At 40.1% G+C, this 15,193-nt stretch overlaps 1 protein-coding gene across 1 annotated transcript; it reads right to left on the bottom strand.

Annotated features, from left to right (window-relative positions):
* Positions 1-2,274: 2,274 nt before the first annotated feature.
* On the bottom strand, positions 2,275-7,034 carry LOC104073890 (sterile alpha motif domain-containing protein 9-like). The gene is given in 7 exon segments (XM_009573823.1): positions 2,275-3,396; positions 3,398-4,298; positions 4,300-4,348; positions 4,351-5,270; positions 5,272-5,678; positions 5,680-6,635; positions 6,638-7,034. Coding segments are annotated over 7 exon segments (4,752 nt in total).
* Between the last annotated feature and the right edge of the window lie 8,159 nt (positions 7,035-15,193).

Genomic DNA, 15,193 nt, shown 5'->3' with positions numbered 1-15,193 from the left:
CTCCTTCCCCCTTCCTAGCTGCAACTCCCCTTGTTTTCACCTCTGCTCAGTCCTTCCCAATCCCCCTGCCAAGGCGACGAGCCTGCAGTGGAGGAGGTCAGTCTCAGCGTGTAGTGGTTTATTTTTGCCGCTCCTTGCTTCTGATTCTTTTCTTCTGCTTCTCCGCTGCTCCTTCCTTCTTCTTTGCTTTGCTCCAGCATGGGTCACCCGTGGGCTGCAGTCCCCCAGGGGTGTCCCTGCCCTGGTGTGGGTCACCCATGGGCTGCAGTCCCTCAGGGGTGTCCCAGCCCTGATGTTGGATGCCCCTTTCCAGAATTGTGTCTCCAGCCATGCCCCAACAATGTCCCCTTCCATATGTCTCCAACAGCATCTCCTCCACAATTTCTCCTGCCCATCACAGCTGCCGCTCTTTCTTAAACTTGTCTGATCATCACGGGCTCCCCTGAATGGCGGCGGTTTGGCGGGAGATGGGGTGCTCACACCGGTGCTGGAGCCAGCTGGAACCGGCTGCGACCGGCCCAGGGCGGTTCGTGGCCTCCTGCCATGGGGCACCCCACAGCCGCCCACCACCGCACCCCGCTGGGTGTACCCAATGCGCCACCCTACACAGCTCAGCTGAGCTTGAGCACATAAAAACACTTGCAGTTGTTAGGAGATGTGACTGACTGAGACGAAGACTGAAGTCTTCAATTGCCATGAAGACATAGCAAATTATTTGCTGTAAATCTTTATTTGGAAGGGTAAATACTTCAGTCAGTGATAAATTGTACAGCGATATCCTGAGGACTAACTAGAACAAATAATGAAACATCATGAAAATTGATCCGGTAGCACCCTGTCTGAAATAAAAGTATACTGCTAGAAACAAAGAGGATACAGGTTAAAATGAAGTTTGCATTCTTGCCAAGAGAACTATATTCTGGTTAGAGTTAAAAAGCAGTCTGGATTATATAATAAAACTCCTTATCCATATTTAGAACTAAAAGAAGAGCTGCACTAGAGCAGAATTGTCTGCCGCTTTATACTTTTTCTTTTTATCAATTTGTTTTTACTAATCTGTTGAGATGTCACTTATTTTTGCCTGCCTCCTTGCCTGACACAAAGAGCAAAGAGGACTTGTGGGGTGATGAAAGAGCCGTCCTGCAGACCTCCTTCAGGCAGTTAATTGCATTGAATTCCTCTGGTTTTCGTGAATCATATGCACCCCCCCAGACAGTAGTAACTTCTTGTTTCTGGTGCTTCGCACCAATATCTTTTCCTTTTTTGGAACATTAGTTGTGTCTATACATAGCAGGCAGTTTTATACACATGAGGAAAGCAATGAAATTAATGACCACTTTAAGCATTTAAATTGCCTGTTTTTGCAAGGATCAGAATTGATAAGAAATCTATCACTGGAAGGAACTAATGGAATTTATAAGGAAAGGAATGACCAAACTGGATCAATTTTATATAAAGCAGAAGCAGACCCACCTCAAAAGAATAAAATCTTTTTAATATGGACATCAAATGCCAACTGGTGTGTGCTTTTACAGTACAGTAGAAAGTAGCGGTGTCTTTAATAATCACATATTTAGAAATGCCCTGAGAAGCTAAAAGACCAGTGCTTCTGTCCTCCCATAAGATGTACAGCTTGGCTATTAATACAGGCCCATATACAAATGCATTTCATTATTCAAGCGTGTACAATAACAACAGAGAAAAAAATGCTGCTTTGCAACTGAATAGCCTTTTACATTACCCTTGTGCCAAGATGACACCAGATACAATGGAGCATCAGGGAATGTTACATGATACATGTTTTCTAATGTACATTCCTTGTTCTTACATTGCTTATAAAAGAGTATGAAAATCATGGTGAGACATCCTTCATTACAAGCAATGGCGAAAAAGCTAGCAAGATAGTAGGGTTCTTCAAAGTGATGGTATTTAAAAATAACATTTTCAAAACATTCTTTTTTAGAATTCTCTTTTTTTTTTTTTTTTTTGGAATGATTTCTCATGTTGTTATCAACCAAAGAACTTTGAGTAGTAGTGACCAGTCTACAGGACTAACTGCACCAACATTTCAGTTTGACTGACTGTCCAAACAGCAGTTATGACAGTAGAGAGACAATTCTGTATGGGACTGAAAGACTAACATAGTGAGGGAGGAAATATAATAGACAGCCTGAGGTTGTAATTTGTAATTGTTGACCAAAAAATAAACAAACCAAAAACCAATAAAAGGATAATTTTGCCTGAAAAAGCCTTGTAGCTGAGAAATTGCAATACCTATTGTTTTAATGACAGACTTCGTGTGTTGTATGCCAGGAGACCAGCAATGGAAAACCCAAGGTAAAAAGTCACTCTTTCTATGTTTGGGCCTTTTTTCAATAAGCATGAGGGAACAGGCTGCACTGGTATCCTAAAGTTTTCATTGCTGCCATAGTCTGCGTAGATAACCTTACCCTCAGCTCTTCCATCCAAAGGAAGCAAAAGATCTTGAACAGCCTGCCTCTTCCAGATATTTCCACTCTGCCAGAGGGAATTCAGTTCCTGTTCTGAAAGTGAACTAAAAAGCTGATTTATTTTTCCTTTGTGAACAAATCTGTTCAGGCCACTGCCTTTTGCCAGATAGAATAGAGCCAGAGGCTGCCTGGAACGATGCAGGGTTCCATAGAGCTCTTTGAAAGACTCACTTAAGCGTCTAACAAAAGTTTCCATTTTCCTGGAATCTTCGTTTAGTTGTTTTCTATTTTGGGGCCAGAACAACAAGGAGGCTAGGAGGAAAGGCTCTACACACTGTGAAGTTGGTTCCACTTCCTGTAGAATGCTTAGAAGCAGACTTCTCAACACCTTAGAAGGTTGTAACTTAGTGGATTTAGGTTTAATGCAGTTCAGAACAACATTTGCCAAAATCAAATTCTGTTTGTCTGTCAGAGTTGCTTGTCCATTCTCCTCACACAAAAACACATATGCTTCTACTATGTCTTCTATTTCTCTGTCAGCATTTCTGTGATTTCTGTGGAGGTATTCCAAAATGCCAGAAAATGAGCCTGCTTTGGAAGCCTCCACAGTCTCCCTGTATGCTTCTATATACTGAGACGTGGGCCACTTTGAGACCTGTTTACTTTTCAGTTGCTCAAAACTGAAATCACAAAATATTTCTATGTATTTGGTAAAACATTCTTGAACCCTCTCATACAATTTTGCTTCTACAATTTCTTTTTCATTGGTCTGTGTTTTGAAAAATACAAAGTAGTCTTCAAAAAAGTCAAATGCCCTTTTCAACCATGATCGCAAATTACCTAAAAAGCTGGAATAATGTTCAAGAACCTTGAACATTTCACTCTCTCTGTTAGGGCTATCTACATTCAAAACACTATTTCCTGGTAGATACTTTGCCATTTTTTTTTCTACACTGTAAGTCTTTTTTGCTGAAAAAAGGAACATGCCAAAGGACATCAATAACATAAAGACCAGTTTCTGTCTCTCTGTGATAACCAGCAGTATTGTACGTTTGAAACTTTCTTTTAAGCTTTTGATGCTGCAAATATTGTTCATTGTCTGCATTTTCAGCTTTCCGCTGAGATTCTCTGAAAGCCTGTGAAGCATTCTCAGCAAGCTCTAGCAAGTGTTTCAGTTCCTCAGCTGTCAGGACTTCACTCTTTGCTTTATCTTTCCAATATCTCAGCTTACTTTTAAAGACTTGACCTAGTGTATCTGATATGTATGAATTGTGTTGTGCTCTTTGTTTGGCTGCTTTGGCCCAGTATAATGCAGAGTCAAATCTCCTTGCTTTAATGTAGAAGTATCTTGCTAAGGCTTGGCAAATTTAAGCATTTTGCTCAAATCTAGCAGATGCTTCGTTTAACACGTATTCCACTTTACCACACTTCTCTTCCCTGTGAATGGCTTCAATTAAGGGGGAAAACAATGTGTCTGACTCATCGCCATGTTCCTTGCGCTGTCTAGTAATCAGCAGGGTTTGTATATCGTGAATAAGCTTGTCTTGCTTTAATGAGGTCTCATAAAATAAATCTTCTTTCAACAACTGCAATGTAATTTCACTTTTAGGCAAGTCATAGGTTAGTTTCAATTCCGTTAGGCAGTGTGATGCTATCAATGGGTGAATGATGCGAAGACCTTTGTATCTCGTGTATTCATGTACCTGATCATATATTAGAATATTGGAACAAATTCCCATCTTTTCTATCAATTTATCTGTACTGCAGCCAATCTCTTGAGAATTAATTCCTAAGAATTCTTCATATAGTGATACTGAAACTGTAGATGTTCTTACATACGCGTTTAAGTGTTAGATAGCACACAAGTTGTGCTGGTTTAGAGGCAGTATTCAAGTTATCAAGGTATTTTTTACCACTTTTTCTATGTACTGTGGATCAAAGTTTTTCTTCATAATCATAAATGAGTAGAAATTGTCAGGATTTGGATGCACCTTTTCAATATATTTTAGTTTCTGATCAAAGGCCCTTTGCTCTTTTTCAGAAAGCTTATGTTCTAAAGAAACACTGTTCAAGAAATTGACTGTTGAACTTTCATCAGGATTTTGAGATCTCATACAGTTTAGAATGATCACTAAAGGAGTTACATACCAAATGCATTTTATAGCAGCCTGAATTTCTTTCTGCAGAAAATAGACGTTTTCTTGGTCTTCAAAATCATCCACAAGAAGTAACACTGGTGAATAGCCTGTGTCGTCGTTTGCTCCACAGGTGAGTAAAGTTGTCAGCTGTGTTCCAAAATCACTTGGTTTGTTTTTCAGAACAGCACATCTGAATCGCTTCCGGAGATCCCAAAGGATATGCATAGCTAATGTTGTCCCACCACAGCCTGGGTGGTGGTAAAGGTTGATAATTTTTACAAGTGATTGATTAGCACTGTTAGATGAAGACACAATTAGTTGTTCAAGCTTTTCATAACTGTCTCTTCTGAAAAAATCTGAAGTATAATTTTCAAAAGAAAAATAGAAATTCCACCATGATACTTTACCACCTCGATAAAAATCTTCTTCCCGCTCTTTCAAGAAATTTTTAAATTTATCTGCATCCTTCTCTATTCCTGTGTCTTTGCATTCGTTTTCACAAAGTATTTCCAACGCTGCCATGGAGTCTTCTTTCTTCTTTAGAAGAACAGTAGAATGACCAACAGAGGGCAGAAGTCTTTCAGAAGACTGTGTCACTGATTTTAATTTTATGATGGTACCATTTATCATTTGCAGGGTTAAATTAGAAACACATTTATTTGAAAGTGCTTCCTCACTAATTTTGTAGAAGATCTTTCCATCGCTGGTATGTACCTGCACCAATGCAAATGCAGGCTATGTATTCTAGTCCCTTTAATCCTTGGTAAAATGCCATAAAAGTCTCAGTAATGGGATCCACTGAATCTTCCACTGTGGAAAGCAAAAGAAACGCTATTAGAAACTTTCCACTCTGCTTTACAACTTTGTGTGAAAGAAATGAAATAATTTTTCTGACACCAGCAGTTCTGTCTCGTTGCCATGAAGTGGGATCTAATAGTAGTTTGTTGTTGCCTTTGAAGTCTGATCCACTGTTGCAGAAAATCCAGTTGGTCTCCTGATGCAGTTTCAGCTTTTCAGCTTGTTCAGAAACTGAACCCACCTTGTTTTCATAATAATCTGGGAAGCAAAGTTTGGCATTTTGATTTTTTTTTGGAAGTCTTGAACACACCATTCGTTTCTGATTCAAAATCAAAGTCAAGCACAGCAAACCATTTTATTTCCTGTAAAAAGTCTAAGTGTGAAGTTTGACTTGGGTGGCACTTGCATGTTACCAAAATGTAGTAGTCGTAATAAGAGCTATCTAGTGAGTCCCTGCTACCCGTGAGCAGGCTAACTAGCTTTAGTCCTTCATTCATTGACTTCTTTTGCTTTAAGTTGTATTCTTCCTCTACTCTTTTACGAGAATCTGCTAAAGCCGTCAAGGTACCTTTAAAAGTTTCAAATTCTTTGGTATTTTGAATATTTTTGGAACTAGCTCCATCCTGGATGAAGAGAGCTTTTTTCCAACTCTTACTCTTATATTCGCATGTGTTGGTACAGAAATATTTTGTATCACAGAAGCAGTGTTTGGGAACCACATCTATTTCAATGACAAACATATGTGATGGAGTTCCGTTTTGTAATAATACTTCCACAAATCTAGGTTCTCTAATGCAAGCTTTTGCAATGCTGGTGTATTGCTCATTAAAGTACTTTCCGATGAATTTATTCAAATGGTCAATGTATGCTTCTTTTTTGGTAACTTTTATTCCTTCCATTTCCCCATGTGGATTGTAACATACTCCAAAATGAGTAGTGCCATTTGTGCAGGAGTTCATGCAGGCTGGAGCAAATCTAAAGACTTCATTGCTAAATTTCATCATGATATCCTCTTCGAGTGCCTTCTCTGTGTTGGTAAGTAATTTGAATTCATGTGCAGGATCAATGAGATTGAATGGCCCTGTTTCAGGGACATTTAGAATATTATACTGTGTGTATCGAGTACCATCATTGAAATTATCAAAAGGATATGGCATACACATATTTCCAGCTGGGTGCTGGCTGCTTGACAGTGGCTTATCTGATACATTCTTTTTGTCAGCTGACTTCATTGCTTTTTTGTCTTCTCTGTCTTAGAGTCCTGCAGTATACTGGAATTAAATGACCCATATTTCTTCTTGCACTCTTTCTTTGCAATTTCTCCATCTTCTCCTTCTCCATCAAGACTCTGTTCAGTGCCTTCTTGTTCCACAGCCTGGTTAGAACTTTTACCTAGAACGTCACGCTCTTTCAGGAAATACATTATTTGAAGAGCAGGCCCATGAGGTATGCTCATTTCCACAAAATCTGCTTTAGTCATCAGTTTCAAAGTAAAACCAGTCACATCTTGGTTAAACAGGATTTCTGCATATTTCTGGTTAATCTTAACAACTTCAGTCGCCCATTGTTTGACTTCCTCTTTTGTCCACTGTTCAATATGTTGATATGAATGTGTTTTCTCATTTTTGTCAGTGTTGGCGTTTTGCATTCTTCAAGAAAAAAATCACAAAATTACTAAAGAAGTGATTTATAATAGCCTATTAACTGAATAACATATATTTCCTTCCTATTATCAACCATTAATTTCTTCATTAGTGTAATCTGCCACATGGAATACAACAGTTCAATTAGGGGACATTGTGGGAATGCGAAGTAAGATCATCTATAAGGCATTAGCTACTTATAAGAGACAGATTTATTACAGAATGATTTTATTTGAATCCTGTTTTTAAACCACTTCTGTAGCTGACACTACACAAAAATTGTGACTGATACCTCTTTGTGGTCATTTGGACACCTATTTGTGGTTGTATGGGCCATCCAATAATAAAAAAAAATCATAAAATCATAAAATCATAGAATCATGGAATATCCTGAGTTGGAGGGGACCCATGAGGATTATCGAGTCCAAATCCTGACTCCACGCAGGACAACCTAAATGTTAAACCATATATCTAAGAGCATTGTCCAAACACTTCTTGAACACTGGCAGGCTTGGGTCCATGACCACTTCCCTGGGGAGCTTGTTCCAGTGCTTGACCATCCTCTCAGTGAAGAACTTTTTCCTAATATCCAATCTGAACTTCCCCTGATGCAGCTTTAAGCCATTCGCTCGTGTCTTATCACTGGACACCAGACAGAAGAGATCTCTGCTCCCCCACATGAGGAATTTGTAGACAGCAATGAGGTCACCTCTCAGTCTCCTCTTTTCTAAGCTGAACAAGCCTAGTATCCTCAGACTTCTCCTAAGTCATGCCCTCTAGTCCTTTCACCATCTTTGTTTCCCTCCTTTGGACACATGCTCGAGGTGAGGCCACACCAATGCTGAGTATAGCGGGACAATCAGTTCTTTTGACCAGTTCGCTATACTGTGCCTAATGCACCCCAGGATACGGTTGGCCCGTTTGGCCACCAGGGCACATTGTTGACTCCTATTGTGCCTACCATCAACCAAAACCCTCAGATCCTATTCTGCAGGGCTGCACTCCAGCCTCTTGTCCTCCAATCTATACGTATACCCAGGATTACACTGTCCCAGGTGCAGAATCTGGCATTTGTCCTCATTAAATTTCATACAGTTGGTGACTGCCCAGCACTCTAATCTATCAAGATCTTTCGGTAAGGCCTCTCAATCAATGGCTCCTCTTAATTTAGTATCATTGGCAAACTTGCTTAATGTGCACTCAACTGCTGTGTCTAGGTCATTGATAAAAACATTGAAGAGAACTGACTCTAAAATTGAGCCCAGTCACCACCAGTGACTGGCCGCCAGCCAGATGTTACTCCATTTACTACAATGCTTTGAGTCCAACCCTTCAGCCAATTGTTCACCCATCATGTTCTGTACATGTCACAAATGGCTCTCATTAAGTTCCCAGTTTGATGAAGAAGAAAAATCAACCGCACATAGAAATCTAACCTTTTTTTTACCCTTAGATGTGGTTAGGTACAGAACCTGCTTGAATAACACTGTGAAGAGACGTTTGGGTGGAAAGATACTGCTGTGATTACTTAGCTGTTGCTATTGCAAATGAAAGGAAAATCTTTTCCATATTACCTTTTCAGTACCTTTTGTGTTCACTAAGGTTTCTCAAATTAAACAAAAGCAAGTAGTTCAGCAGCATTTGTCGAGATAAGTGACAGGAAAAAGAGCATCTTACAATCCACTTGGTCTTAATAAATGTGGACCTTTTGCAAAAAACTTTAAAGAAACAAACACAATAAAATAAAATCATGCCCCTTAATAGCATCTAATTTTACTTTATCCTCTCACTTGCTTTGGGACAATTATATTCATTCATCTGAAATTTTTACTTTATGGAATTGCACCCAGCTACAGCTGTTGCATTAGTGGTAACGGTCTCCTCCATGCACCTTTTCTTATTTGTAGCTGAATGTTCCTGAAACAAAATTACTTCTTAGATTTTTTTTCAGTGAAATTTTGTTTTCTGAAAGAACACTTGGTTATCTAAGTCACCCTAGCGACGTGCTTTCCTCAATTTATTATTTGATTTCCTAAACCGTAAACTTTAATGAGAAGCAATAGTAAAGATTTTTTATAGCTAGCGCGGGAAAACGGCTGTCCTACCTTTGGCCAAGCTGCCTCCTGATTTAACTAATGAACCGTGAGAGCAGAGAAAAAAGTGGGGCTGCAGGCTACAGAAGCCTGCAGTTGCATTTTCTCTGATCCTCCCTTTTGCTCACAGAAAAAGAAAAACTAGCTTCTAGTTCTTTAAAATGCCACTATGGTAAGCACATATTGCCAAAAATTGAGGGTGCAGGGGGAAAGAAGCTCAATGTTTTTATTCCGTGACTGAAGTAGCTATCGTATTCGCCAGTAACTCCACCTAGACAGGGTGTCTAAAAGCTGAGAAAAAACCTGAAACTAAAGCACTTCTGCTCAGAGACAGTGTTCAACCCAGCAATGTAAAAGTATGATTTTAATTGCCACCAAACTTAGACTTTCTAATAGAGGTACAATTTACTCCTAACATAAAAGCAAACATGTTTATGTCCTTAAAACAGTTACTCCATGTTTTAGTGTTTGGAACCCCCCTAATGAGATAAAGCTCCAGAATGGGATACTTTAATTTCCTAGACTTACTGCAGTGTTTGTACATTTCCTGTTACGAGATAGTTAATGATTCTGGCTGACTGAAATACTAGAAAGATGTCCTTTTCCAACATGGAACGACTTTATCATATTTTTTCTGCAGAATAATTTCTTTGAGGACAATTCCTTGGGATTATTTCACTGTAATCTTGTAACAACCAGTTTTCTTGTGCAGATGTTTAACAGATTTGGAAGAGTTTATTTTAGTAGATTATAGATCATCTTATCTATAAAATTAATGTCTCAAAAAAAAAAAAAAAAAAAGAAAAGGGATCAGGTCTTCATAAAATATTCCAGCCTAGAAGTAAATATGCATGTACTTATTGTAACTGTTCCATTCTGCAGGTTTTTTCCTATAGTTGTTCAATACATGTATTTTGTTCAAGCAGAAAATCCAACGGCTAAAATCCAGCTGAACTGCTCTTCTAAAGTATGGGAAAAACACCCCTAAAATTAGTTTATAAACTTCTAACAGAAGTCTGTGGTCAGAAATAGTAGGAAGGAAAGAGCATTGATAGACATGATCAGTTTTTCCGAGTGGGAAACACCCATCTCTAGAGGATAGAAATGTCAGTGCCTGCCAGAGAATATTTATTATTCCTTACCTTTTCCTTGCATGCTTCTAATTTACCCTTCCAACACAGTGTCTAAATGCTGTAGACTGGGTAAGTCAGAAGCTGGGTGTTGCAGAGAAATAGGAGGAAATAGATGCAGGGTGTTTGGGAGGTTCTAGTGCTCTCCTCCCTTTTTGCTTTCTCTTTTACCAACCAAGGTTGCTTCTTCCTGACTTCCTGTTTGGGAAATCATTGTTCTCTTAGGAAATTAATGCAAGAATTCTGTTCTAGGATGCCTTTATTAAAACACTTACACAGCACTGTCTTGAGCTGCTAACCAGAAACTTGAAAAATTAGGAAACACTGAGCGATACTTACCTAATAAAATGCAATTAGACATATGGTCTTAAATCAGCAGAACTTTCCTGGAATGAGGGGGCAAAAAGGGAAATAATACAAGAGATGTTTTTGAGAAATGTGAATATTCTTCAATTTAGGCACTTTTGAATAATTAGGCTTACAGACTTGCTCCTCACCTGGGTTGCTTGATTTCCCGCACTGCAAATACATTCACTTATTCCTGCAAATAACTAGTTTGATTTGACGTGTAGCTTCAGTATAGTTCTGTGGACAGTTTACTCCAGAAATATTTTCCCTTAGGCAGTGTGCTCATATTGCACTGTACCGTCCTCCAGCGCCCAGTGAAGAAGCTTTATGTTGTAATTCCCTGCTATTGACTGCTTCTACTTCCAATGTTTCACAGTACTGACACCGATCTTACAATACCCCATTTCACTGACCATTGCCATTACCCTGTTTTTTCATCCTTTGCCTTGACTGTCTTGAATGACCATGGTAAGCAGCAGACACCTGAGGAAGATAATGACGACCATTAAAACATATTTATTTAGAAGGGTGGCAGCAAGAGTGCTCGCACTAGCAGTCTTGTGTCCAATCCCGCAGATGAAGAGGTTGAAAATCCTTGTACTGGATGTAAGGATCTACATTGGAGCAGTTCATGAAGGACTGCAGCCTGTGGGAAGGACTCAAGCTGGGACAGGGGAAAAGTGTGAGGAGGAAGGAGCAGCAGAGAGGCAGAGCTATGGATTGACCAAACTATTGTGAACTGACCACAGTCCCCCATTCCCTGTCCCCCTGCGCCGCTTGGGGTGGTGGAGGGAGGGAGTGGAAGAGTTGAGAAAGAAGGAGTGAAGTTGAGCCTGGGAAAATGGGGGGAAGTTGTTTTAGTTTTTTTCCGTGTTGGTCACCATCCAACTCTATTTTAATTGGCAATGAACTAAATTAATTTTTCCCAACTCAGGTCTGTCTTGCCCATAATGGTAACTGGTAAGTTATCTCACTATCTTTTTCTTGACCCAGGTGCTTTAGCATCTTATTTTCTCCCCCATCCTGCTGAGGAGGGGGAGTGAAAGGGTGGCTGGGTGGGCATCTGGCAGCCAGCCAAGGTCAATCCACCACAATCCTTCAGAATTATATTTGTTCTGAGAACAACTGGCTGAGATCACCAGGGAACTGCAAGTTTTAGAAAGCAAACAGCATCTCCAGCCACCACAAAGCCAGCTGTGGAAAAGCCAGCATCTCCTCCAGCTATTGATGCTGCTCATACTACTATTGCTTTCTATCCTTATATGCTTCCCTACATACTTTAGCTATGTGTGTGGCATGCACCCGTCTGCTATTGCACAAATTCTTATCGGAAAAATTGTATCACTACCTGTTGAATACCTAATTGCTGCACTTTTCAGGAATGCATCCTCAGCAGATAGAATGGTATGGCTGTACATTAAACACTCCCATATATTCTCATGTCAAGGCCAAGGGATACAAACTAATGCAATAAAACTGATGCAATAAAAACATCATCTTTCCAGGCTATGGTGCAGGTCTGACATTATTTTAAGCACTCTGGTATGAAAAATTATAAGAAATAATAATACTGTCTTTGACTCAGCATGTGGGACTCGGAGAACACCAAGTGCCATGAAGTGCAGCATCTGCTTTAGATGCTGCTGGCCCTGAGCACTGTGGATGTGAACCATTGTTGCACCCTTCTGCTTGGGGGAGAGTGACTGCTTTCTCTGGCAGGTGCCTTTGTTTATAGAGGCATTATAGTTTTCTCTCCGTAGCTGTGTGTGCTTGCTAAGGCAGCAGGTCACTTCTCATCTGTAGGAATCCAAGCAATGCCCAAATTGAGCTGTTGCTCCAGAGGGTCTGTTGAGTTTCCCCAGCTTCATCCCAGTTTATAGGGTCACAGCTCTGCTGCCAGTTAGGGGGACTTGCCTGGTGTTCCAGGTTACCTACCCCCCATTCACAGCTGCTGGCTGGGTGGCTGTGCATCACAATATATACTCATATTAACCAGATCATTGTTGGTACACCTGGCTAGCTGTGTTTTCTCATCTATCATTACCACTAGTCAGCTTCAATACCACCAGTCTTGTGAGGCAGACTCCTCTTCAGCTGCTTTACTCTCTGGGCTTTGACTAAGTTGTTAATCCATTGTTTTCACAAGGTTTTGGGTTGCTTTTTAATTTTTTTTTGTTTTAGCTATGTCCATTAACCAGTTCTGTTGTTTTGGTATGGTACGTCTTGCCTATTTGGCCACCAGCAGCATCCCTTTCCCACAAGTATTTTCCCTTCAGATGCCATTTGCAGACATTTAAACATGAAGTTTGTTGATGTGGTTCTCCAGCATGAAATTAACTCTTCTAGAATGACTTCATTATTTATTAAAATAAAAATTCTTATTGTACATCGGATCTTTCCCTGTAGTCTCATTATTCAGCAAAAATACTATCTTGTTTCTCAGTGACTGGTGTGGAAACTCACCACTGAAATCCTGTCCGCTGCTGCAACCATAGGATTTGTTCTCTAATGCATGTTAGTAATTCCCATAATGATACCATTCCTTCCGCTTTTTCTTTGCCTACTGAAATTAGAGATCACTGTTCATATCCAGTGTGATCTGTAGATCAGACTGCCATCAGTTCTCAAGTTTCCAGTTATAAGAGCTTCCAGAGTGATTTTGATTCCTGCTATTTCCTCTAATTTCTTTATATTTGTCAAATCATTATAGGTACAATATTATTCTGCTATTTCAACCTTTACTCTATCTTTTGACACTGATATTCCATGATTATTACCTCACTGTATTTCTGTTACCTTAATAATTCCTCCTATCACATTGTGCACCAACACTTGAAATAAACCAGCCAGCTCCTTGAGCTCTTCTCATTAGTGAAAAAAACATTTGCATGATCTTTTACAAAACTTGTTACTTATTCCCTTTTTTTAGAAAAAAATCAGCTCTTTTTTTCACTTTGTTCCGTAAGTTACTACTCACCCATTTGTTATGTTGTTTCTCCTTGCTGTCCTACTGATATCTACTGATATTTACCTGTTCCAGCATTTGCTCTATTTTTCAGGTGTGGAGTAACACAGAGGCTTCCAGAGCTTTTTCTTTTCAGAGGTAAATAACTTCTGTGTCTATTCTGGCAATAGCCTCTCAACTTTTCTTTAAAAAGACTTGCTAGTTACATACGCCTGTATTTTCCTGATGCTGATGTGGCTGGCCATCTCTCTCATATTTCCTCTGTTTGCCCATCATCCTCCCTTCAGTTCTTTCTCAAAATGTCCTGCACATTACTCTCCTTCCTTCTAGGGTTGTGCTTCCTGAGGCTTCTCTTTAAAGAAAGGAAATGAAAGTGAAATGACAAATGCCAATCAGAAATACCCACAAATACATATACAGTGATCACTGCATTGTATTCTTCATGTTTTTCTGCCCACTGCCACTGGCCCGCAGGAAGACACATTCCCTGGCATTTACTTAAATTCTCAGTTACTGAATAGGGAAAGTTGAGTGAACTGCAAATGATCCTTTTCCTTGGGGACAAGTCTTGCAAGCACTGTAATGCTGATAGCAACCAGTCCAGAGACAGCAGGACCTGCTAGTCTTTTAGAAGCAGTAGGCAGGTCAGCACAGATCATTTCTACGTAGTTCTTGGTTTATCAGCTAGCAGAACTGACGTTCAGATTGGGACTCACACCAGCCTTGCTCAGTTGTGCACTCTGATGAGCTCACAGCCTGAGGGAATCTCCACAGGCATAAGCCTGTATCTACATAATCTTAGTGCTCATGTAAAGAGCAGCTGTATTCCTCTGATTATTGCAGGCCAGTTATCTGTCGAGCCACTCTGTGGGAGTTAGTTTCATTTTCTTAAATTGCTGGCTGTTTCCTGATTGTATGGCGTGGTACTGTGTTTCCCTGAGCTGTGTTGTATGGGCTGATGTGACAACCATTCCTTCCCTGCACCAACATTTAACAGATGGCTCTTAACCTGACATTCCCCAGCAGCTTGTGATCTCAGTGGGCTTTGAAGCAGTATCATCCTTCCCCCAGTTCTGGCCTCTTCTCTTGCACTGTATGATTGTGTGGTGAGCTGCTCCAAGGAACTGAAGCACTCTGTTATATGTCAGCTTAGTCTGTGGACAGATCAGATCTGGTCAGCTTTCTGTGAGGGTGCTTGAGCTCCTTACTAGTGCGGGCCAGACCTTCCACACCAGTGGAAGGAGTGGAAGGTGCTGTAAAACCACATACTTGTATGGGCATGTGCATTTGCAGGCTACCAAGATCTACACAAACAACAGCTAAAATTGATATGCATATTCTTTTGTGTTCTGCAACGTCTGTCAAAGTATGGGAAAGCTCTAACAGGTAATTGTGAAATGGCTCTGATTGCTCCTAACTTGCCTTGTTCTTTGCTGTTATCTTTTGTAAGGTAACTGCCTGCTTAAAAGGCTTGGGCATTGTGATCTGAAACACTGCTGTTACCTGGTTAGCTGTGTCTCTAGGAAATACACAGCTCCTTTCCCACCCTCACAATTTCCCTCTTTGTTTATGCCTTTTGTTATAAAATTATACATCACAACCCTTATTCATATTCCTTGTGGTGGAAC

This window comes from Fulmarus glacialis, unplaced genomic scaffold (assembly GCF_000690835.1).
Source record: "Fulmarus glacialis isolate BGI_N327 unplaced genomic scaffold, ASM69083v1 scaffold14383, whole genome shotgun sequence".
Lineage (NCBI taxonomy): Eukaryota > Metazoa > Chordata > Aves > Procellariiformes > Procellariidae > Fulmarus > Fulmarus glacialis.
This window is presented reverse-complemented; position numbering and strand designations above follow the sequence as displayed.